The sequence below is a fragment of the Arachis ipaensis genome, chromosome B08 (assembly GCF_000816755.2).
Source record: "Arachis ipaensis cultivar K30076 chromosome B08, Araip1.1, whole genome shotgun sequence".
In the NCBI taxonomy this organism is placed as follows: domain Eukaryota; kingdom Viridiplantae; phylum Streptophyta; class Magnoliopsida; order Fabales; family Fabaceae; genus Arachis; species Arachis ipaensis.
Window position 1 is genome coordinate 15721804 of NC_029792.2, and position 18414 is coordinate 15740217.

Here is an 18414-nt window from a genome sequence, read left to right on the forward strand (position 1 = left end):
TTACACTGCTGCTTCTTCTTCTTCTTGTTTTTTATTCACGCTTCTTCTTCTTCTTCACCCCGAATGCTACGTCTTCTTCTTCTTCTCCTACTTTTTTTTATTATTTTTTAATTTCGTTACCGTCGTTACCAACAACACCTCTTTTTCCACTACTAAAAAAATTACTTTTAGCAACCATTTATTTTGCTTTTAGCGGCAATAAAAATAGTCGCTAATACATTTACTGGCAATTAAACATTAGCCGTCTTATGCTTTGCCGCTAAAAGGTTTTAGCGGCAATTATAACATTTGCCGGTAAAGACCTTTTTAATGGCCGCAAAAAGTATATAACTTTTAGCGGCCATTTTCTTGGCAATTTATATGGCCACAAAAAATAATTCTAAGATTGCAATATTATTCACTTTTAGTGGCTATTACTATTGGCGCCAAAACCCATTTTACCGGCAATTTATATGGCCACTAAAAATATTATAATATTATTCACCTTTAGTTGCCATTACTATTGCACTAAAACCTTAATAATTTTTTAGTCATATTATATTCATTTTCTTAGAAGTAATGAACTATCTTTTTTCTAGAATTTTAAAATTATTTTTGCCAATAATTATTATTATTGTGCATAATATAAATATATTGAAATTAATTACTACAAAATAAAATTTTTTTATTAAATTTAAAATATTGATACACAAATTTCTCTTGAAAAGTAATAAATCATACAAATCTAAACAACAAAAAATATTACTAACCTATAACTATGTTATATCAATGTAGCAATACGAGTGTATGTTAGCAATGATCTAAAGTTGTAACTTTAAAAGTAGCCTGGTTTTCGGTTTTCACAATTGATCTAATCATCTAAGAGTTTAAAAGTAAATGAGGAAGAAAAATCATGAATCATAAATATACTAAAAAATTCAAAACCATAAACCTTTGACTGCTCTTCAAAAAATTGATAACTTGACATTATTTTTGCCTTGACACCAATGACACGGTTCTCCTAGCTTTGAAGTTGGTCTTTGCTTTTGCTTATTTGATGCGACAATTTTTTTCTCTTGAATTTACTGAATAGTTATCAAAATGAATTGGCACTTTGTTCGAACCGCAACTCACAGCTACTCACAGCACTATCATCCCATTCTTCTTGAACAACTTGCTAGCCCCTGTAACAAAATAAAGAAATATCAAATCAAATAAAAAAACTTCATTTATTTTATAATCTTTGTGCATATTAGAGTCAAGGCTGCTAAGATATTATAATAATCTATGTGAATGAATTGAAGGATTTATCTTAAAAAAGACAAATAAATAAAATTAGGATAGTCAAGATGAAAATATTATTTGAAATTTGGAATTGATTCTTCATTACTAGTCTCTTCCAATCAGAAGTTTCTTACGTGCAATTCCTAGATAGAGTGCATGTTTCTGAGAAACAGTTAAGATCAAAGAGATTATGGGAAGTTCCACACCCTTGGCTCAACCTTCTAATAATCCCAAGGACTCACATTCATGACTTTGCTCAAGAGGTCTTTGGCAATATCCTCAAAGACATAAGCAATAGCCCTGATCTTGCTGGTATTACCAATTCATAATCATAATTGCAGTTTGAAGCAGCATACCATTAAAGGGAAGCTCCCATTCTTGAATAATGAAAGTGCCTTTGTATGATCATGTTGTGCTTTGTCTCCCTGTATGGACACAACCTTCCAACCTCTGAAAAGAATTTATCATGTCACAAGTAGCTAATGTCAACAACAAATACTACATGTGTACACACACAGTATACCCTTGTTGAAGCATCCTTTCAACTCGTGTGGTTTTCATTTTGTACAAAACAAAAATCAATACTCGATTTCTGATAAAAGATACACACTCTTATCAATATGTAGAACAAAATAGTTAAGTCTGAAGATATCAACTATCAATATGCTTCATGGTAACTCGTCCTTTTTAGGCTACAAAAATACATGTATATGTTCATTGAAAACCAAATGAACACTGGAAAATGTTAGGAATTAAGGATAGCAACAACTTGATCCAATCTATTAACTATTCACTGCTTCCTGGGAAGATATCTCTAGTTCTAAGGATTAATTATCATGGAGAGAGACCTCTGAGATTTGTGGTATTTTTCCGGTAAAGCAACCAGTCGCTTATCACGCGCACGGTCATCCAAGACCTATGAATGCAACAACATTTTTTTGCTAGTCAACAAAGGCATTTAAAACAAACAAATGTAGACTAGATTTGGTCAATACAGACCTCAACTATCTGCATGACATCATGATTCGCGGCTAAGTTTTCTGAACCTACAACAAACGGACTCCACACCACAAGACTTACCAGCATCACACATAACATCTGAAATTTACAATACAAATATATTGAACTCATCATAGTATATCTTGTCTGAAAATTTATGTTTAAAATCAATAGTAGAGTGATAAGTAGCCAATATAAGAATTAATCACCTAGATTTGTTTATATTTTCTATTTTCAGCATCTGATCTTTGTCTTAGTATATCTTGAGATAATTATACTAATCAAACAAATTTCAAAAGACATTGGTTAAGGCTTCCAATAAAATGAATAGGTAAGACCTTAATATTTATTCCAAATGCAGACTTTTATGTTCAAATACTAACTGATGTCCATAGTACTTTTTTAGGATTTTGCAAACAAATATTAAAAGTAAAACTGTTATAATGAAAAAATATATATTTAAAACTTCTAAGGATAGGTACATTTATTTATTTATTTTAAAATCCTTCCACTTTTAATTTTGTTAGCAAAAAGACCGTCGTTAGCAAAAGCTCTATAGTTTTCTCTAATAAGTCCATTTAAGAATAATAATAATTAAATAAAAAAATATTAATTATTAAGCTTATTCTTATTTGGTACATGATACAAACAACTAATTCAACACATATAAAAATATTATTTAACAATCATGCTTGGTGTATGTGAAGATTTAAGAAATAAACGTACCTTGAGGTGATCTTGAGGTTGGTAGCATGCAAAAATCAACGAGGTTTCTCTGATGTGGAACCAGCTCCCTTCTTCTGCAACTCAAGGGGAAAAAAGACACATTTGAAACAAATTGATTATTGCAAAATAACTAACAAGAATACTTATTTGAGTTTTTTGACATTGTGAAATTTCTTTGAGTAAACTATTTACTGAATTTAGGAATAATATATCCTAATTTTGATAGGTTGATCGATTTCAGATTTAGTAATTTTTTTTGTTAAAATTAAAGAAATGATTTCCCTTGAAATGATTCCCTCACGCTGGCCTTCTAATCACTTCTACTATATAGCTGCGACTTCATTGCCTCTAAATATTAATATTGAACAAAGATTGGGCCAGATTTAAGCATACTTTATTAGATTAGGTTCAACAAAGAAAGCAAATTACATTATTAGAAAATGTATTTGGAAACAAAGAGGTATAGAAAAGAATTCACCATTAGTAGTTCCATGAGGAAGGCTCCCACTAGAAGTTCTTGTAACCTTTTCCTTCCCTTTTTGCTTTCGGACACAGAAGAAAAGAGCAAGTATCAAAATAACAGCCACCAATATTGAACCTATAATAATGCCTATAATAGCCCCTGTGGTCAAGCCATTATTGCTATCAGAACTTTCATTATCAGAAACCCATGTTTTGTTATGGGAACCAGATCCAGAGCGACGGTGACTATTGTGAGACCTGCTGGGTGGAGGAAATTACAGGGTGGATACCAGGACTGTGATGAATTTCAAAGAAGTTTGAAATATCAAAGGAAAAAATGATATCGCCAAAAAAAATCAAATTACCAAAATCTGAAACCGATAACGTCATTGGGCGAAGAAAACACTCGAAACTTTGATTCTAAATCAATGAATTACGAGTTCAACCTACAATAAGTGCATGCGATAGGAATCGGAACTAAGAAAAGCGGAATCCAATGTGGGAGAAAAATTAACTCAAATAAAACTAAAAATTGATAAGAGATATGGGAAAAGGATGCAATAGAACACAAATTGGGACCACAAAAATCAGAATTGAGAGAGAATTAACTCATACCTGATTACTAGAGCGCAATTGAGTTCAATCGAAATCAGCACAACCTTGTCCGAGAAAAAGGATTTAGAGCGTGATTAAAATTAAGATAAAAACTGGAAAGAGATTTGAGCGATGAAGAACCTGGAATGATGGAGAGCGAGAGCGAGAGCGAAATCGAGAAGAAGAAGAAGGAGAAGAATATTGGTGTGCGGTTCTCACTTCTCATTAAGAATAAGGCACTGAGAGTTGTTATGTGTGAGGAGAGTGGCGAGGCAGAGAGTCATGTTTTTGAGTTTCACGGTTTAGGGTCCTTTTATTTATTTATTTATTTTTGTTATTTTTAAAATTTTAGCTTTCTTTTAGTGGCAATAGATGAAATGGCCATTATAATTTATAGTATTAATAGTAAATATATAATTGCCACTAATCAATAGTTTTAAAAAGAGAAATTGTGGCAATAATATTATTGCCGCTAAAAATTTGTCGCTAAAAATCTTTTTTCTTGTAGTGTTCTTTCTCCTCCTCCTCCTCCTATTGGAATTTCGTCTCTTCCTTCCTTTTTATCATTCTCCTCCATCATCATCGTTATCATCATTGTCTTCTTTTAATATGTATTGTTGTTATCAAATTATCATCGAATTCGAATTTATATAATGGACAATTTTCGGTTCATTTGGTATTATACAATGGTTTCGTTTTGAGCTAATTTTCAGTTTATTTGAGATGCAAGTGTTTCTAAATTCGAATTTATATAATGGACAATTTTTGGTTCATTTGATATTATACAATCGTTTCATTTTAATAATATTTTCGGTTCATTCAAGACGCAGGTGTTTCTGAATTTGAATTTATATAATGAACCATTTTCAGTTTATTTGGTATTATACAATGGTTTTATTTTGATAATATTTTTGGTTCATTCGATCACCACAGAGAATCAGAATCAATAAAAATGATAGCAAAATGTTAGTATTGTTGGTGATGATGATAATGATGACGGAGGAGGAAGAAAAAAATGAAGGAGAAAATAAAAGAAATTCAAATAAAAAATAAACATGAGGAGGAAGAGAAGGAGATGGATGTGGTATGATGGTGGTGAGAATGGCAATAACGAAGAAAAGATGAAGAAAAAAGAGGAGGAGGAGGAAGAAGAAGACGACGAAGTCCTGCAGCGTAAACTAAATGACTTAGATGAACTTGTATATAGAATTGTTTGGATGTGTAGTGAGACTCTTTTTAATTTTAGTCTTTTAATGTTTTATAACAACAAAAATAATGTAAATTTGTTGATAACATTTATCAAATAATACTACTTTTTTATTTTTCTTGATTTAAAATACGGTTTACTAAAATTTGGCCTCCCCTTTAATTTATCAACAGGGTGGGCAGGTCGGGGTAATTTCTTAAAAAAAAAAAAGACATCGTTTTCTTTACTTTATAAAATTGAAAACTTAAAAAACTTATTTATCGATCCTGAATCGAATTATTATATACTTAATTGAAACATAAAGCATTATTTGTACCAGTTTGATTTATATTAGATTAAATCAAATCCACAAATTCTGCAATAAATTATCATATAATAATCTTGATTGGGTTGATCATATATAGAGACATTAGATGAGTGACATACTCTAATTTGTTAATTTTTCAATCTTTTAAACTAACATATATATATTAAATCAAAAACATTTACAGGGAGTCAACGAAACCATGAAACAAGAAGTTCAAATGCATAAAAAGAAGGTGAAGATGTATTTGTCTTCTAATGACAATAATATCTTACAAAAGTTATGTTTAATAGATTCAATTCAACATTTAAGTATATCTTATCATTTTGAACATGAAATTGATGAAATATTAGCCCAAATCCACAATGATTTTACCAACAATAATGGCCTTGTTACAAAAGAGTGTGACCTTCACTTTATTGCATTACTTTTCCGTTTATTTCGACAAAAGGGATATTTCATTTCATCAGGTATGTCTAAAACTCATTTTTCTATCTTATATATAATTATATTACCAAAAAAATATCATACCAATTGTTAATTATGGATTCACACTAGTTAGTATATATGTGAATTACATAGATGTTTTCAACAAATTCAAGAATAGAAGGGGAGAATTCGATGAAATAACTGATGTTCAAGGAATGTGAAGCTTGTATGAAGCTGCACAATTAAAAGTTCATGGAGAAGATATATTAGAGGAAGCACATGAATTCACATACAATAAACTTAAGTCTATCACCAATCAACTGAGTCCATCTCTTGCTAATCAAGTCAATCAAAGCTTAGTACAACCTTTTCAAAAGGCAATTCCAAGAATAATGGCAAGGTCATATATGTCTTTTTACGAAAAAGTTCTACGCATGATGAAGTTCTTCTAAAGTTTGCAAAACTAGATTTCAATATGCTCCAGAAATGGTATCAGAAAGAAGTTGATAGTGTTATCAAGTAAGTATTTTATATTTAGTTAAACACTTCTTATTAGAATTCTTTTTTTAAAGAGAAGTTCCTATAATCAACAAGATATAACTTTTTGTACGATTACAGGTGGTGGGAAAAGTTAAAATTTTCGAAAATGGTCCCTTATGCAAGAGAGAGGATGGCTGAGTTATACTTCTGGCCATTTGCTATGAACTCTGAGCCTAAATATACTACTTTTAGAAGGGTGGTGGCCAAAATGGTTCAATGGATGACTATATTTGATGATACTTATGATGTCTATGGAACAATCGAAGAACTTGAGCTCCTCACACAGACTATCCAAAGGTTTTTTATTTTACTGAACTAAGAATTGGCCAATTTTACATTATGCTACATATCTAAATTAAAAAGGACCTATACATGTGTAGCATCCACTAGCAGAATAATTATAAAAACTTTTAAAATAGTATTAACTCATAAGAATAAAGTCTGATAAATTAAACTAGTATCTTAACATATATTGGGTGAATACTAAGAAAAAAATTTCAGCAACAAAAGTACATAGACCAAATAATACTCAAAAGAAAAGAGATAAGTATAACCAAGAGTTTATGATCAAATAGAAAGGGAAAAACAGGTAAGAAGCAAAAACACCGTCAACTTCCAAGTTACACTTGAAATTGGCAAAGAAATTTGTATTATTGCTAGAAAGGAGGAAGAAGAAGCATTTCCAAAATTAGGAATTAAGAGTCATACCAGTCATAATGTCAACATACATGTGCCTTTTTTTATCTTATAGATTTCAATTACATAATTCCTCAATTGAAAAATAGTCCTCTTTTATCATTATCTTGATAATTCAATTCCATGATCATGTTTCTTTCTTAATTAGTTTTTAACCCTTTTGTGTTTCAGATGGGATATTAGTTACATTGCATCTCTTCCAGAGTGCTTTAAGGCAATTTTTAATGTAATTGTAGAACTTGTTGATGAAATAATAGAGTTAAGTGCTGGGAGTGGGGAATCAGACTTGGTGTTGCAATGTCTCAAACAAGCTGTAGACTTTATTCCTGACTTTTTTAATTTTAAATTAATTATTATATTCATTAATCATCATTTTAATGAAGTTATATTCATTAATTAATTTATCTGCAGCTGTCTCATTATGTACAAGGTTACATTGACGAAGCAAGATGGTGCCATGAGGGATATATTCCAACATATGATGAGCGTAAGGTTATTGGTGCTGCTACTACACCATATCAAATGCTTACAATAATGTTTATTGCTTTGGGAGAATTTGCAACCAAAGAAACTCTTCATTGGATTTCTAATAATATTCCACTTATTGTACAAGCTTCATCACTTGTTTCGAGACTGACAAATGATTNNNNGCTTCTCATAAAATTATTTATTTTGGTAAAATAATATGAATTATTATATATTTAAAATATGTTTTTTAACGCAAGAGTTTCTTTTATCAATTATGAAATAACTTTTCATAGATGGTTATATTACTATTAATAAAGTTTAATTTTAATCAGTTATATAATTGAAGTATTGATAATTTTATAAGGGTGTAAAGAAGCAACTACTAGTTGTAATAAAAAAAACTTAATAATTAAGTTTGACTTTTTTATTTATTAACTTTCACATAATAGTATGATAATATAATTAAGTTAATAGATATAAATTAAATCCATTTACTAAGATATTATTAGTTTATGTTTAGGTGTTAAATAATGTGAAATATTTTCTAAATCATGGGCCTATATTATTATTTCCCTAAATAATTGAATCAATAATAATTTAACAAAGTCATGATTAATTCTACACTCACTGAAACACACACATATATATAGTTGGTTTATTTTAATAATTTTTGACAATGATATGCATAAATCAACTTTTAATTTGGATTTGATCAATTGTTTGTAGTTTGAGCAGCAAAGAGAACATGGTGCTTCGGCCGTAGAATGTTACATGAAGCAATATGGCTTTTCACAAGAGGAGGCCTATGAATTCATAAAAAAGATATCAATAATTGTTGGAAGGATATGAATGAAGAGTACCTCAAATTAATTGACAATATTCCAAGGCCAGTCCTTGATTGCATTGTTAACAAGGCACGCGTATGTGAGTTTTTATATTCGAACTTTGAGGATAAAATTACAAATTGTGCAATCATGAAAGACCACATTGTGGCACTACTTTTGGATCCCGTGTTCGTGTAGCAGTTTATGGTCCAAATAAACTTTTGAGTGTTTGGCCTTAATTATATGTATGTTGTTCTGGTTCTGTTGTTATTGTTTGTTTGTATTGTCTTGTAATTAAGGATACCAAATTCTTTGTCAACGGTTAGTTTTTTATCGAGTTAAATTTAAAAGTGATTTACACACTTAATAATTTTCGAAATCCTAATTACATCAGTAATAATGTGTTTGAGATCATTAAAAATGTGTATTACTTTAGTTTCAGATTCTTTATTTGTAAATAGCTTTCTAATGTGATTTGATGACATAAATTTTTAGTAACACATTACACTATAGTTTAATCATATATAATAATGTAATAATGAATTTATGAGTAACATATGACATGCTTGTGATAATATCATATTTCATAATTTTATTTGCCTGCATGTTAGTTTGGTGTCGTGTGGTAATATAATTTAGGTGATTGCTATACTATTTAAAAGTATTTGTCTAACTTACTAAAAATAATTAAAAATTAATATTTAATATTTAAAAATATAAAAATAAATAATTATTAAATATTTAAAATTTATTATAAAAAATAAGTTAAACAAAAATTAAACACCAAATAATAGATATTATAAAATTTACCTGTAATTTATCCATAAGTCATCTAGTAGGATTTGGCTCCTCTGAAGTTGTTCATTTATTTTAGAAGAAAAAGTAACGTAATCTAAACCCTTAATAATATGGATTTGGCTCCTCTGAAATTGTTCATTTACTTTAGAAGAAAAAGTAACGTAATTTAAACCCTTAATAATATAAATGGTTCTAATTCTCTTAGATAAATAAATACATTAAATGTAGACTCTTTAATAGAATTCGTTGAAAATCGTGCGACAACTGCAGCAACTTCCAAGACTGCGTAATTTCTTCTTTTTATTTATCTTCTCTCTCTTTTATTTAGTTTTTTCTTTCTTTTTCTTCAACAAAAAAATATTTTCGATTCTATTATTTCACAACATTTAATTTTCTTTTTATGTTTTATTATCATGTTCTTCTATGATATTATTATTGTTTTGGTTATTTTTTTCTTTTTTATTTTTGTCTTCTGTAACTTACATTTAAAGTTTTGTCATGAAAGAGATTAACAGTGATCACTAATAATTTTTCATCTTTTTTAAATCTTGAACAATTTTTTGAAAAATCTGATAAAAAGTATAAAATAAATTAATTTAAAATGGATCAAGAAATGTTTTTTTTTTTATTTTAATAATAAAAAATACTCATATAAATGTACTCAATCTTTTTTAGATAAATGTACTCAATTTTTTTTGTTTATACTTGAAATAAGAATGTAACTGAGAACAAATTAAAGAATGTTTAGAGTAACTAATGATATGATGTTGATTTAATAGATCTCTAATAAATTGATATTGATATACATTAAATTAATTTATTTATATTTTTATGTGTTGTTATGTGTTTATGATGCTTGTTTCATGTCTAATGTTATAGTTTAAATTTAAATGTGTGAATGGTTAAAGAAAATATAGTAACTAAATGATAGAATGAAATTATTTTTTTTGTTGAAAAAAAAAGAAAAAACTAAATAAAAGAGAGAGAAGATAAATAAAAAGAAGAAATCACGCGGTCTTGGAAGTTGCTGCAGTATTTTCAACGAATCCTATTAAACAGTCTACATTTAATGTATTTATTTATCTAAGAGAATCAGAACCATTTATATTATTAAGGATTTAGATTGCGTTACTTTTTTCTCTGAAGTAAATGAACAACTTTAGAGGAGCCAAATCCCATCTAGTATGTTAGTGTTGCAGATGTACTAAATTGATCACTGACTTTACATTAAGTAATTCATTTTAGTCATTGAATTGAATGTCATAAACCTAATCAATTCCTAATGATGACATGTCACCATGTCATATTTTTCTATACTTTTTCATATAAGAAATTGATGATTTGTGCTTAAATATTGCATTATTTTGTGCTTAAAAGGTATATTTCCTTGATCTTTTAATTTTATAAATCTTGAAGGAAATAAGGAGAAAAAGAAGCAAAAAAGCACAAAATAAGCTAAAAAGGAGAAAAAAAGAGCTTTGGGGCACACTTTGAAGTTGGAGCACACTTTGGAGGCTTAGGCCACGCTTTTAAAAGCGTGGCCCATGACCAAATCAAGGAAGAGAAGCGTGGCCCAAAGGAAGAAAAGCGTGGCTCAAAACAAGAAGCAAGAACACAAAGCTCTTGCCAAGAGCTTAGAGCTCTTGTGGAGAGCTTTACTTCAAATAATCAAAAGCCAAGCTCTTGCCAAGAGCTTAAAAGCTCTTGCCAAGAGCTTTATCAAAAGCACATGGAAGAAGGAAGCAAGGCAAGCTCACATGCAAAGCTCTTGCCAAGAACTTTGCCCAAGAGCTTTTTCGGGCTGCTTCAAGGAAAAATCAAGGGAAAAAGAGCTCAACAATGCACTCACCAAGGCTTGAACCCAAGACCAAGGGGGAGGGAGGCAAGAATTTTCGCTAAGTTAAAATCTGAGCGTTCACAGCATGACCATGCCTCCTTCAAAAGGCTATAACTTGAGCTACAGATGTCCGATTGATGTGCTTTCAGTTGCGTTGGAAAGCTGACATTCAGAGCTTTCCAACGACATATGGTAATCCATATTTGGCATGAAATTGAGGTACGAGTGAAAGGCATCTTTAAGAACCAAAAATAAGCAAAAATGAATCAAAGTGGCTTCACCAGGATTCGAAGAGGGAGACCAAGGGAAGCAAGGAAGTAGCGCTCTCCTCATGAAGATGTAAGAAAAAGGGCTCACAAAATGCTTCCATCATGGTTCGAACATGGAGTTTCTCTCCAAAACAAAGGGGTGCTTCTAATAGAGCTCTTACGGAGAGCTTTGCCCTGGGAGTGTGACCTATGGTACAAAAATCAAATTAATTCAATCCTGCACCAAAATTTAAAAGCCCATGGACATCACTTCAAGGCACAAGAACAAGTTAGCTTAGGAATTTATTTTTAATTGTAATTTGTTTAGAATTTTATTTTTTATTTTTATTTTCATTTTGTGAAAAGCCTATAAAAAGGCATTTGCTTCATTTCGTTAGGAAGCCAGCCCCATTAGAGAGCATAGAGGTTGGCTCCACTAGAGAGCATTAGGATTAGAGAGCTCTCTCTTCTAGTTTTTCTTTCTTTGAATTTGAATCTTGGATTGAGGAGTGAAGGAATTTTGTTTCCCTCTTGGTCTAAGATTTCTCTTGGTTGTTCTTCTGCATAATTTCAGAGAATTAAAGAAGTGAATCTGAGTTTTCATTTATTGCTTCCATCTTTAATTTTCCTGCATCTTGTTCTCTGTTGGATCTAGGAAGGGAGTGAGATCTAGACTTGTTTTCTAGTCTCTTGATTCCATGAGATCTTCAATTTTATTTTGCAATTGAGTTGAGCTCTTGGCTGCTCTTCTGTTTTTACTGTTTCATTGAAATTGTTAATTCCTCTTTGAGATTTCAGATTGCTGATTTACTTTTCTGCTGCAATTTCCTTCTCTGTGATTTTTGCTTTCTGTTCTCATTGTTCTCAAATTACTTTCCTGTACTTTTGTTCATCTACACTTTACATTTGAGCTACTGTGATCTGAATTTAAATTTTCTTGCACTTTAAATTTCCTGTTACTTGTTCTCAAGATCTCTTCAATTGCTTGCTCTATTGCTCTCTTTAATTTCCAGCACCCCAGCCCCCTTTTATATTTCATGCAATTTACATTTCTTGTCATTTAAGTTTCTGCAATTTACATTTCTTGCTCTTTAAGATTTTGCTCATTTACTTTCTGCAACTTTTAATTCACTGCCATTTACTTTCTGTTGGCTACATTCCATCAAATTTCACTTCAATGTTAGCTTGACTAAACTAATCACCCACTAAAGTTGCTTGATCCATCAATCCCTGTGGGATCGACCTCACTCTAAGTGAGTTATTACTACTTGATGTGACCCTGTATACTTGCTGGTGAGTTTGGTGTTTGGAATTTATTTTCCAAATTATCCATCACCTAATTTTAACAAGACAAAATAAAAAAGAATCTTGTTTGGTACATAGCTGTCACTATGCCACGCATAATTCAACTTTCGCTTTTTAAATTTAATCAAATGTGTAGTTTGAATAACAAAGGAAACATGTTGCTTCCGCAGTAGAAAGTTGCTTGAAGTAATATGACAGAAGAGGAGGCCTATGAATTCATTAAAAAGGATATCAGTGACTCTTGGAAGGATATGTACAAAGAGTATCTCAAGTTAACCGAAGAAATCCCAAGACCCATCCTTGATTGCATTGTTAATTTGGCACGCATATGTGAGTTTCTATATGCAAACTTTGAAGATATAAATACACCAACTGTGAACTTCTGAACGATCACATCATGGCACTGTTTTTGGACCCATCGTCGTTGTTGGGAATAATACACCATTTTCCCTTGAGAAAACACCTTTGACAGAGAAATAAAATAGACACAATCACAACACAAGAATTTAACGTGGAAACTCTAATTACCGGAGAAAAAACTACGGCCGTTGTCAAATGACAACCAGAGAATATCACTATGTGAAAATTATTACAACACATAGACTTCTTTCTCTCACCGGCACTGCAACCACAGAGCATACTAAGAATAAATCCCACCAAACCGAAGCTCTGATACCACTTGTTGGGAATAATACACCATTCCCCCTTGAGAAAACACCTTTGACAGAGAAATAAAATAGACACAATCACAACACAAGAATTTAACATGGAAACTCCAATTACCGGAGAAAAAACTACGGCCGTTGTCAAAAGACAACCAGAGAATATCATTATGTGAAAATTGTTACAACACATAGACTTCTTTCTCTCACCGGTACCCCAGTACACCCACACTCTCTCAAAGCAAATATCTAACTACACCTCATAACACTCTCTAATCAAAGAGTACAGAGGAAAAAAAAATCAGATACAAGCTTAAAGTGTTTCTGACTGGTGCAAAAATAAATAGAGAACTTAGCCTCATATTTATAGCCTAGGCCACCCACTCCATTTGCTATCATGAGCAATGTGGGACTAATTCAACCAAATCCTAACAGTCGTGTAGCAGTTTCCTCAAGAAATAAATCGTTTAACATTTGTTCTAAATAAATAACTCCGACAAATTTTAGAGTTGGGCTCAAATTTTAAAATAATTCTTAAAGTTAATAATTATTTAAATTTGGCTTTAAAATTATTTTCTGAAATTTATAATAATTTCTAAAATAATTTCTATTTATTTTTACTATTGGTTTAATTCACAAATTTATCTCTACTATTCAATTGTAACACACTAACACTGAAGATTCAAGTACAATAATTAAATCAAATTGACTAAAACTTGTGATGATTATGAAAAAAATAGCACATGCAAGATTCACATGAATAAAACAAAATTTACCTCATCATGGAATAGAGCCTGAAAATTAGAAACATTGCAGAAAGCTAAAAGTGCATCATTTTATTCCTTATTTATTGGGAGAGAAGGCAATAAAACCTCACAAAAAAAGTCATAACTTGCATTTGAAAGAAAGATAAGTCATAGCTGTAACCTTTCATTCTTCTGTTATCTCTTTTTAGAAGAGGGTGACAATTCTTTCTATCTTTCGTTATTTCTCTTTGTGAATTAACAAATTATTATTTTTTTTTTGAGTTACTTAAACAGTTATAAAATACTACTTTTTATTAGCAGCGATTACGGAAAGAGAAAGGGATAGGGAGACTGGAGATGGGTTGGAGAAGGAGAAGGAAAACGTGAAAGAGAAAGAGAGAAAAAAACTAAAAAAGGGTTGGAAAAGGGGAAATGGACCGTGGAAGAAAAAGAGAAAGGAGAACTGGAAACGGAAAAGAGAAAGAGGAGTAGTAAAAGGAAAAGTGAAAGGAAAACTGAAAAAAGTTGGAGAAGAAGAAAGGGAGTATAAAAGGGAAAGAAAAAAGGGATTAGGAAAGGGGGTGATTTTCTTTTATTTTTTAAAATAAATATAAAACGACGTCGTTTTTAGTGTTTTAATGAACTGAAAACGTTTTGAAAACTAGTAGGAGTCTCGGAGTACAAATTTAGGGATAAAATTAAATAACTATTAACTTTAAGGACCACTTTAAGATTTGAGTGTAATTTTAAAAACTACTTTAACACTTAATTCCAAATTTTATTATAATATAATTAAGAAACTGAGACTAAAATCTTTTGTCTCGATCTCATTATATTGCGTCTGACATATATGTTGTTTAATTTCTCTTTGTTGATTGTTTGTGTTATACTATATTGTTTGCTATTTGCAATAAGTTAAGTAAGGTTATACTTTGTTCTTTGTTGTTTAATTATTTTTCTTAGTGTTTTGAAGCTTCTAATATACTCCAAGATTAGCCGTTAATGAGATCATTTTTCTTGTTCTAGAAAAAGATCACACCTTTTCAGAGTCTTTTAAATAAATATAATATAAAATAAGAGTAAGTTTGAAATTATTTTTGATAGGGAATAAGGACATCAATTCCATGCCCAAAGCACCATCGTATATTACTATTTATTATCACAAAAATCGTCTTTGCAAACGACGCATGTGCTTGTGGAATAATTTATTAACCATCTCAAAATGGAGGATTAACTACCAAAAATATTCTCACATTATTTAAATATTGACAAAAATATATTTAAATTCTATTATCGACAAAAAATACCTTTAAATAATTTAAAAATACAACAAAAAAATCTAATAGTAAATATATATTTTCAAAAAAATATATATTTAGAAAAAATTACTAAATTTTAATAATAATAATATCTTATTTTTTGAATTTTTTAAGATATTTTTTAAAAATATATTTTTATAATAAAATTCGAATATATTTTTATCCGTGTTTAAATAATTCAAAAGCATTTTTGTTGATTAACCCTAAAATAAAAGTGCACCAAAACCACCATATAGTCGAATTCATTAATTGGATCCCGGCCCATATAACAAAAGTCTTGTATTTGACCTTTTCAAAAAAAAAATTTCAATATATTTAAAAAAATAAACTATGGACTTTTCGAATCTTATTATAAAAGTTGAGAGGATGATGACATTATGACAATCTAGTGCCAAGCTTGCCCTATGATTCTTGTTATTTCCAAATTGCAGTATAAAACTCTATAATCGTGGCTGCTCGCGCAATAATAATTAGGGCTATATATTTGGATTTCCTACCAAACAAATTTAAATTAAAATAGAGAATAAATCATTGAAAATGTACTCAAAAAATTCAGGTGTCTAAAAAGGTAATTTTAAAAGGTAAAAGAAAAGGTTAAAGAGCTATAAAAAATTTGAAAATTTTGACAAAAATAATAAATTAATCATCAAATAACTGTTTTTATTGATTAAAAATACTGCATAATATCTTATAAAATTGACATATAAACATTGTACTTGTCATCTCAATACTTTTTATTCAACAATGACAGAGTTATTTATAATTAGTTTCTTTTTTTAATATCTAAAATTTTCATAATTTATTTTTAAATTTTATCTTTTAAAATTATTTTTGGTAGTCGTAAATTTTTGGAGGAATTTTTCATAGTTTCTTTTTAAATTATTAAAATTAGAGATATAATTATTTTTATAATTTTTTTTATTAATTTAAAATTTTAAAAAGAATGAATTCATGATACAAATATATTACGTTCAGCTTCCCATTGTAACATTTTAGTTAGTCTGCATTTCAATTGGGTACTTATAATATTTAGTGCTGTGGTATACTTGTGATATTTAAATCCCGTTTACTTTATCTTTAGTTTACTAATTGTATGTGTTCTATCCGAATATCAAATTATCAATTGCGGAAACAAATTCTTTATCTATTAGAATACAAACAAATATAGGATTTTGCTAAGTAGATAATAGTTTTTGTGAATAATGTGAATAATGGGTTCTAAAATTGATCCAATAAAATAAAAATACATTACACTCCTAAATTATCTATCTAAATATTAATATTAAGATAACTATTTGCATTTCTAGTGAATTGAACATCTGATATATTCATTATTCACATTGTTTAATATTTTCATTGTCTACCTATACTTTTATATTTCAATATATTAAAGAGGGAATAACAAAAGTTTGGTATTCTCCATCATTTCATTAATTACTAACGCAAGGGTAGAGTAGTACAAAAGCAAGTATAAATAATTAAACCAAATTAAAGCTATATGTGAAGGTATCAGAAACCTTTCAGAGATGAAGAAAGAAAAATAAGTTAAGAGAGAAAAGAAGAAAACAGAAGATTCTAGAAGAGGACTTTCATTATTGTAATTGAAAGAGTGACTAAAAATCAAGTCACTTACACATAGGGGTGGCAATGGATAGGGTAGGGTAGGGTTTGAATCCAACCCTAACCCTACCCGCGGGTTGAGATTTTTATATAAACTCAACCATATCCTACCCGTGGGTTGAGAATATCCCAACCCTAACCCTACCCGCTCTTAACCCGCGGGTATCCGACCCTACCCACGGGTTACAAAAAATATACAACATTATTATATAACTTGATGATAATTTAAAATAGAACTGATTTTTATGTAAAAAAAAATATTAAATTATCAATTAATGATTTTCTTTTAGTGGTTAAGCATCTTTTGCATTTAGTGAGAGGTCTTTGATTCAACATCCGCTTAAAACATATTTTTATATAAATATATAATATAAACATATATAGAGTGCGAGTTGGTCGGGTAGGGTTGAGGCTTAACCCGCACCCTACCCGACCCGCACGAGAACCCTACCCGCATCCTACCCTACCCGCTGCGGATCGGGTTGGCAACCCTACCTGATCAGGTGGGGTCAAATTGGGTACCCACGGGTAGGGTACATATTGCCACCCCTACTTACACAGACTTCATGTCTTATATAGCAATTCTAATAGCTAATAAGAAACCAGCTAACTTCTAACAAAATAACTACTTTGCCAGCTCAACTGATTAGCATAAGCATAACTATCATTTATCCCTAACATCCCCCTCAAACTGAGGAGGGTTGCGAAACCAGCCTCAATTTGGTCCTGAAATGAACAAAGGCATCATGGGATAAGGACTTTGTAAGTACATCAGCAATTTGATCAAAAGAAGAAATGTGCACATAACTACAAGAAAAATCACTTTTAGCGGCCATTTATTTTGCTTTTAGCGGCAATAAAAATAGCCACTAATACATTTACCGGCAATTAAACATTAGCCGTCTTATGCTTTGCCGCTAAAAGGCTTTAGCGGCAATTATAACATTTGCCGGTAATGACCTTTTTAATGGCCGCAAAAAGTATATAATTTTTAGTGGCTATTTTCTTGGCAATTTATATAGCCACCAAAAATAATTCTAAGATTGTAATGTTATTCACTTTTAGTATCCATTACTATTGCCGCCAAAATCTATTTTACCGGCAATTTATATGGCCACTAAAAATTATTCTAAAATTATAATGTTATTCACTTTTAGTTGCCATTACTATTGCCGCTAAAATCTTAAGACTTTTTTTAGTTATAATATACTGAAATTAATTACTACAAAATGAGATATTTTATTAAACTCAAATATTAATACATAAATTTCTCTTGAAAAGTAATAAATTATGTTACAAATCTAAATAATAAAAAATGCTACAAACCTATAATTATGCTAAAAGTAATATTATGACAAAGGAATATA

At 30.1% G+C, this 18414-nt stretch overlaps 2 protein-coding genes across 9 annotated transcripts; one reads left to right on the forward strand and one right to left on the reverse strand.

The window, feature by feature from the left end:
• LOC107610609 lies at positions 742-4344 on the reverse strand. Of its 8 annotated transcripts, none has more exons than XM_021109003.1 (9): positions 4186-4344; positions 4066-4072; positions 3657-3708; positions 3467-3530; positions 2989-3062; positions 2263-2361; positions 2112-2179; positions 1620-1713; positions 742-1163 (listed from the first exon to the last, which is right to left on the reverse strand). In XM_021109003.1, the coding sequence occupies exons 1-9, from the start codon at positions 4268-4270 to the stop codon at positions 1131-1133; spliced, it is 576 nt and encodes a 191-aa protein (XP_020964662.1). In that variant the 5' UTR covers positions 4271-4344; the 3' UTR covers positions 742-1130. The 8 variants fall into 8 exon arrangements, 5 of the variants coding, with proteins under 5 accessions (XP_020964662.1, XP_020964661.1, XP_020964659.1 ...); XM_021109002.1 differs by having other exon boundaries at positions 3657-3711; XM_021109000.1 differs by having other exon boundaries at positions 3467-3708; positions 4186-4343.
• On the forward strand, positions 7241-8537 carry LOC107610610 (probable sesquiterpene synthase). Its single transcript, XM_021108139.1, has 4 exons — positions 7241-7254; positions 7392-7533; positions 7632-7826; positions 8415-8537. Exons 1-4 carry the CDS (start codon positions 7241-7243, stop codon positions 8535-8537), a joined length of 474 nt encoding a protein of 157 aa, XP_020963798.1.

What these genes read in the sequence shown, in the direction of transcription:
- LOC107610610 (XM_021108139.1), top strand. An exon ending in TGCAATGTCTCAAACAAGCT is followed by an intron (nt 7,534 to 7,631) that starts GTAGACTTTATT and finishes ATTTATCTGCAG; the next exon opens with CTGTCTCATTATGTACAAGG. An exon ending in CTAATAATATTCCACTTATT is followed by an intron (nt 7,827 to 8,414) that starts GTACAAGCTTCA and finishes AATTGTTTGTAG; the next exon opens with TTTGAGCAGCAAAGAGAACA.
- LOC107610609 (XM_021108999.1), bottom strand. Translation starts at nt 4,270, where the DNA reads ATGAGAAGTGAGAACCGCACACCAATATTCTTCTCCTTCTTCTTCTTC. An exon ending in TCCTCATGGAACTACTAATG is followed by an intron (nt 3,063 to 3,466) that starts GTGAATTCTTTT and finishes CTTGAGTTGCAG; the next exon opens with AAGAAGGGAGCTGGTTCCAC. An exon ending in AAATACCACAAATCTCAGAG is followed by an intron (nt 1,714 to 2,111) that starts GTCTCTCTCCAT and finishes AATTCTTTTCAG; the next exon opens with AGGTTGGAAGGTTGTGTCCA.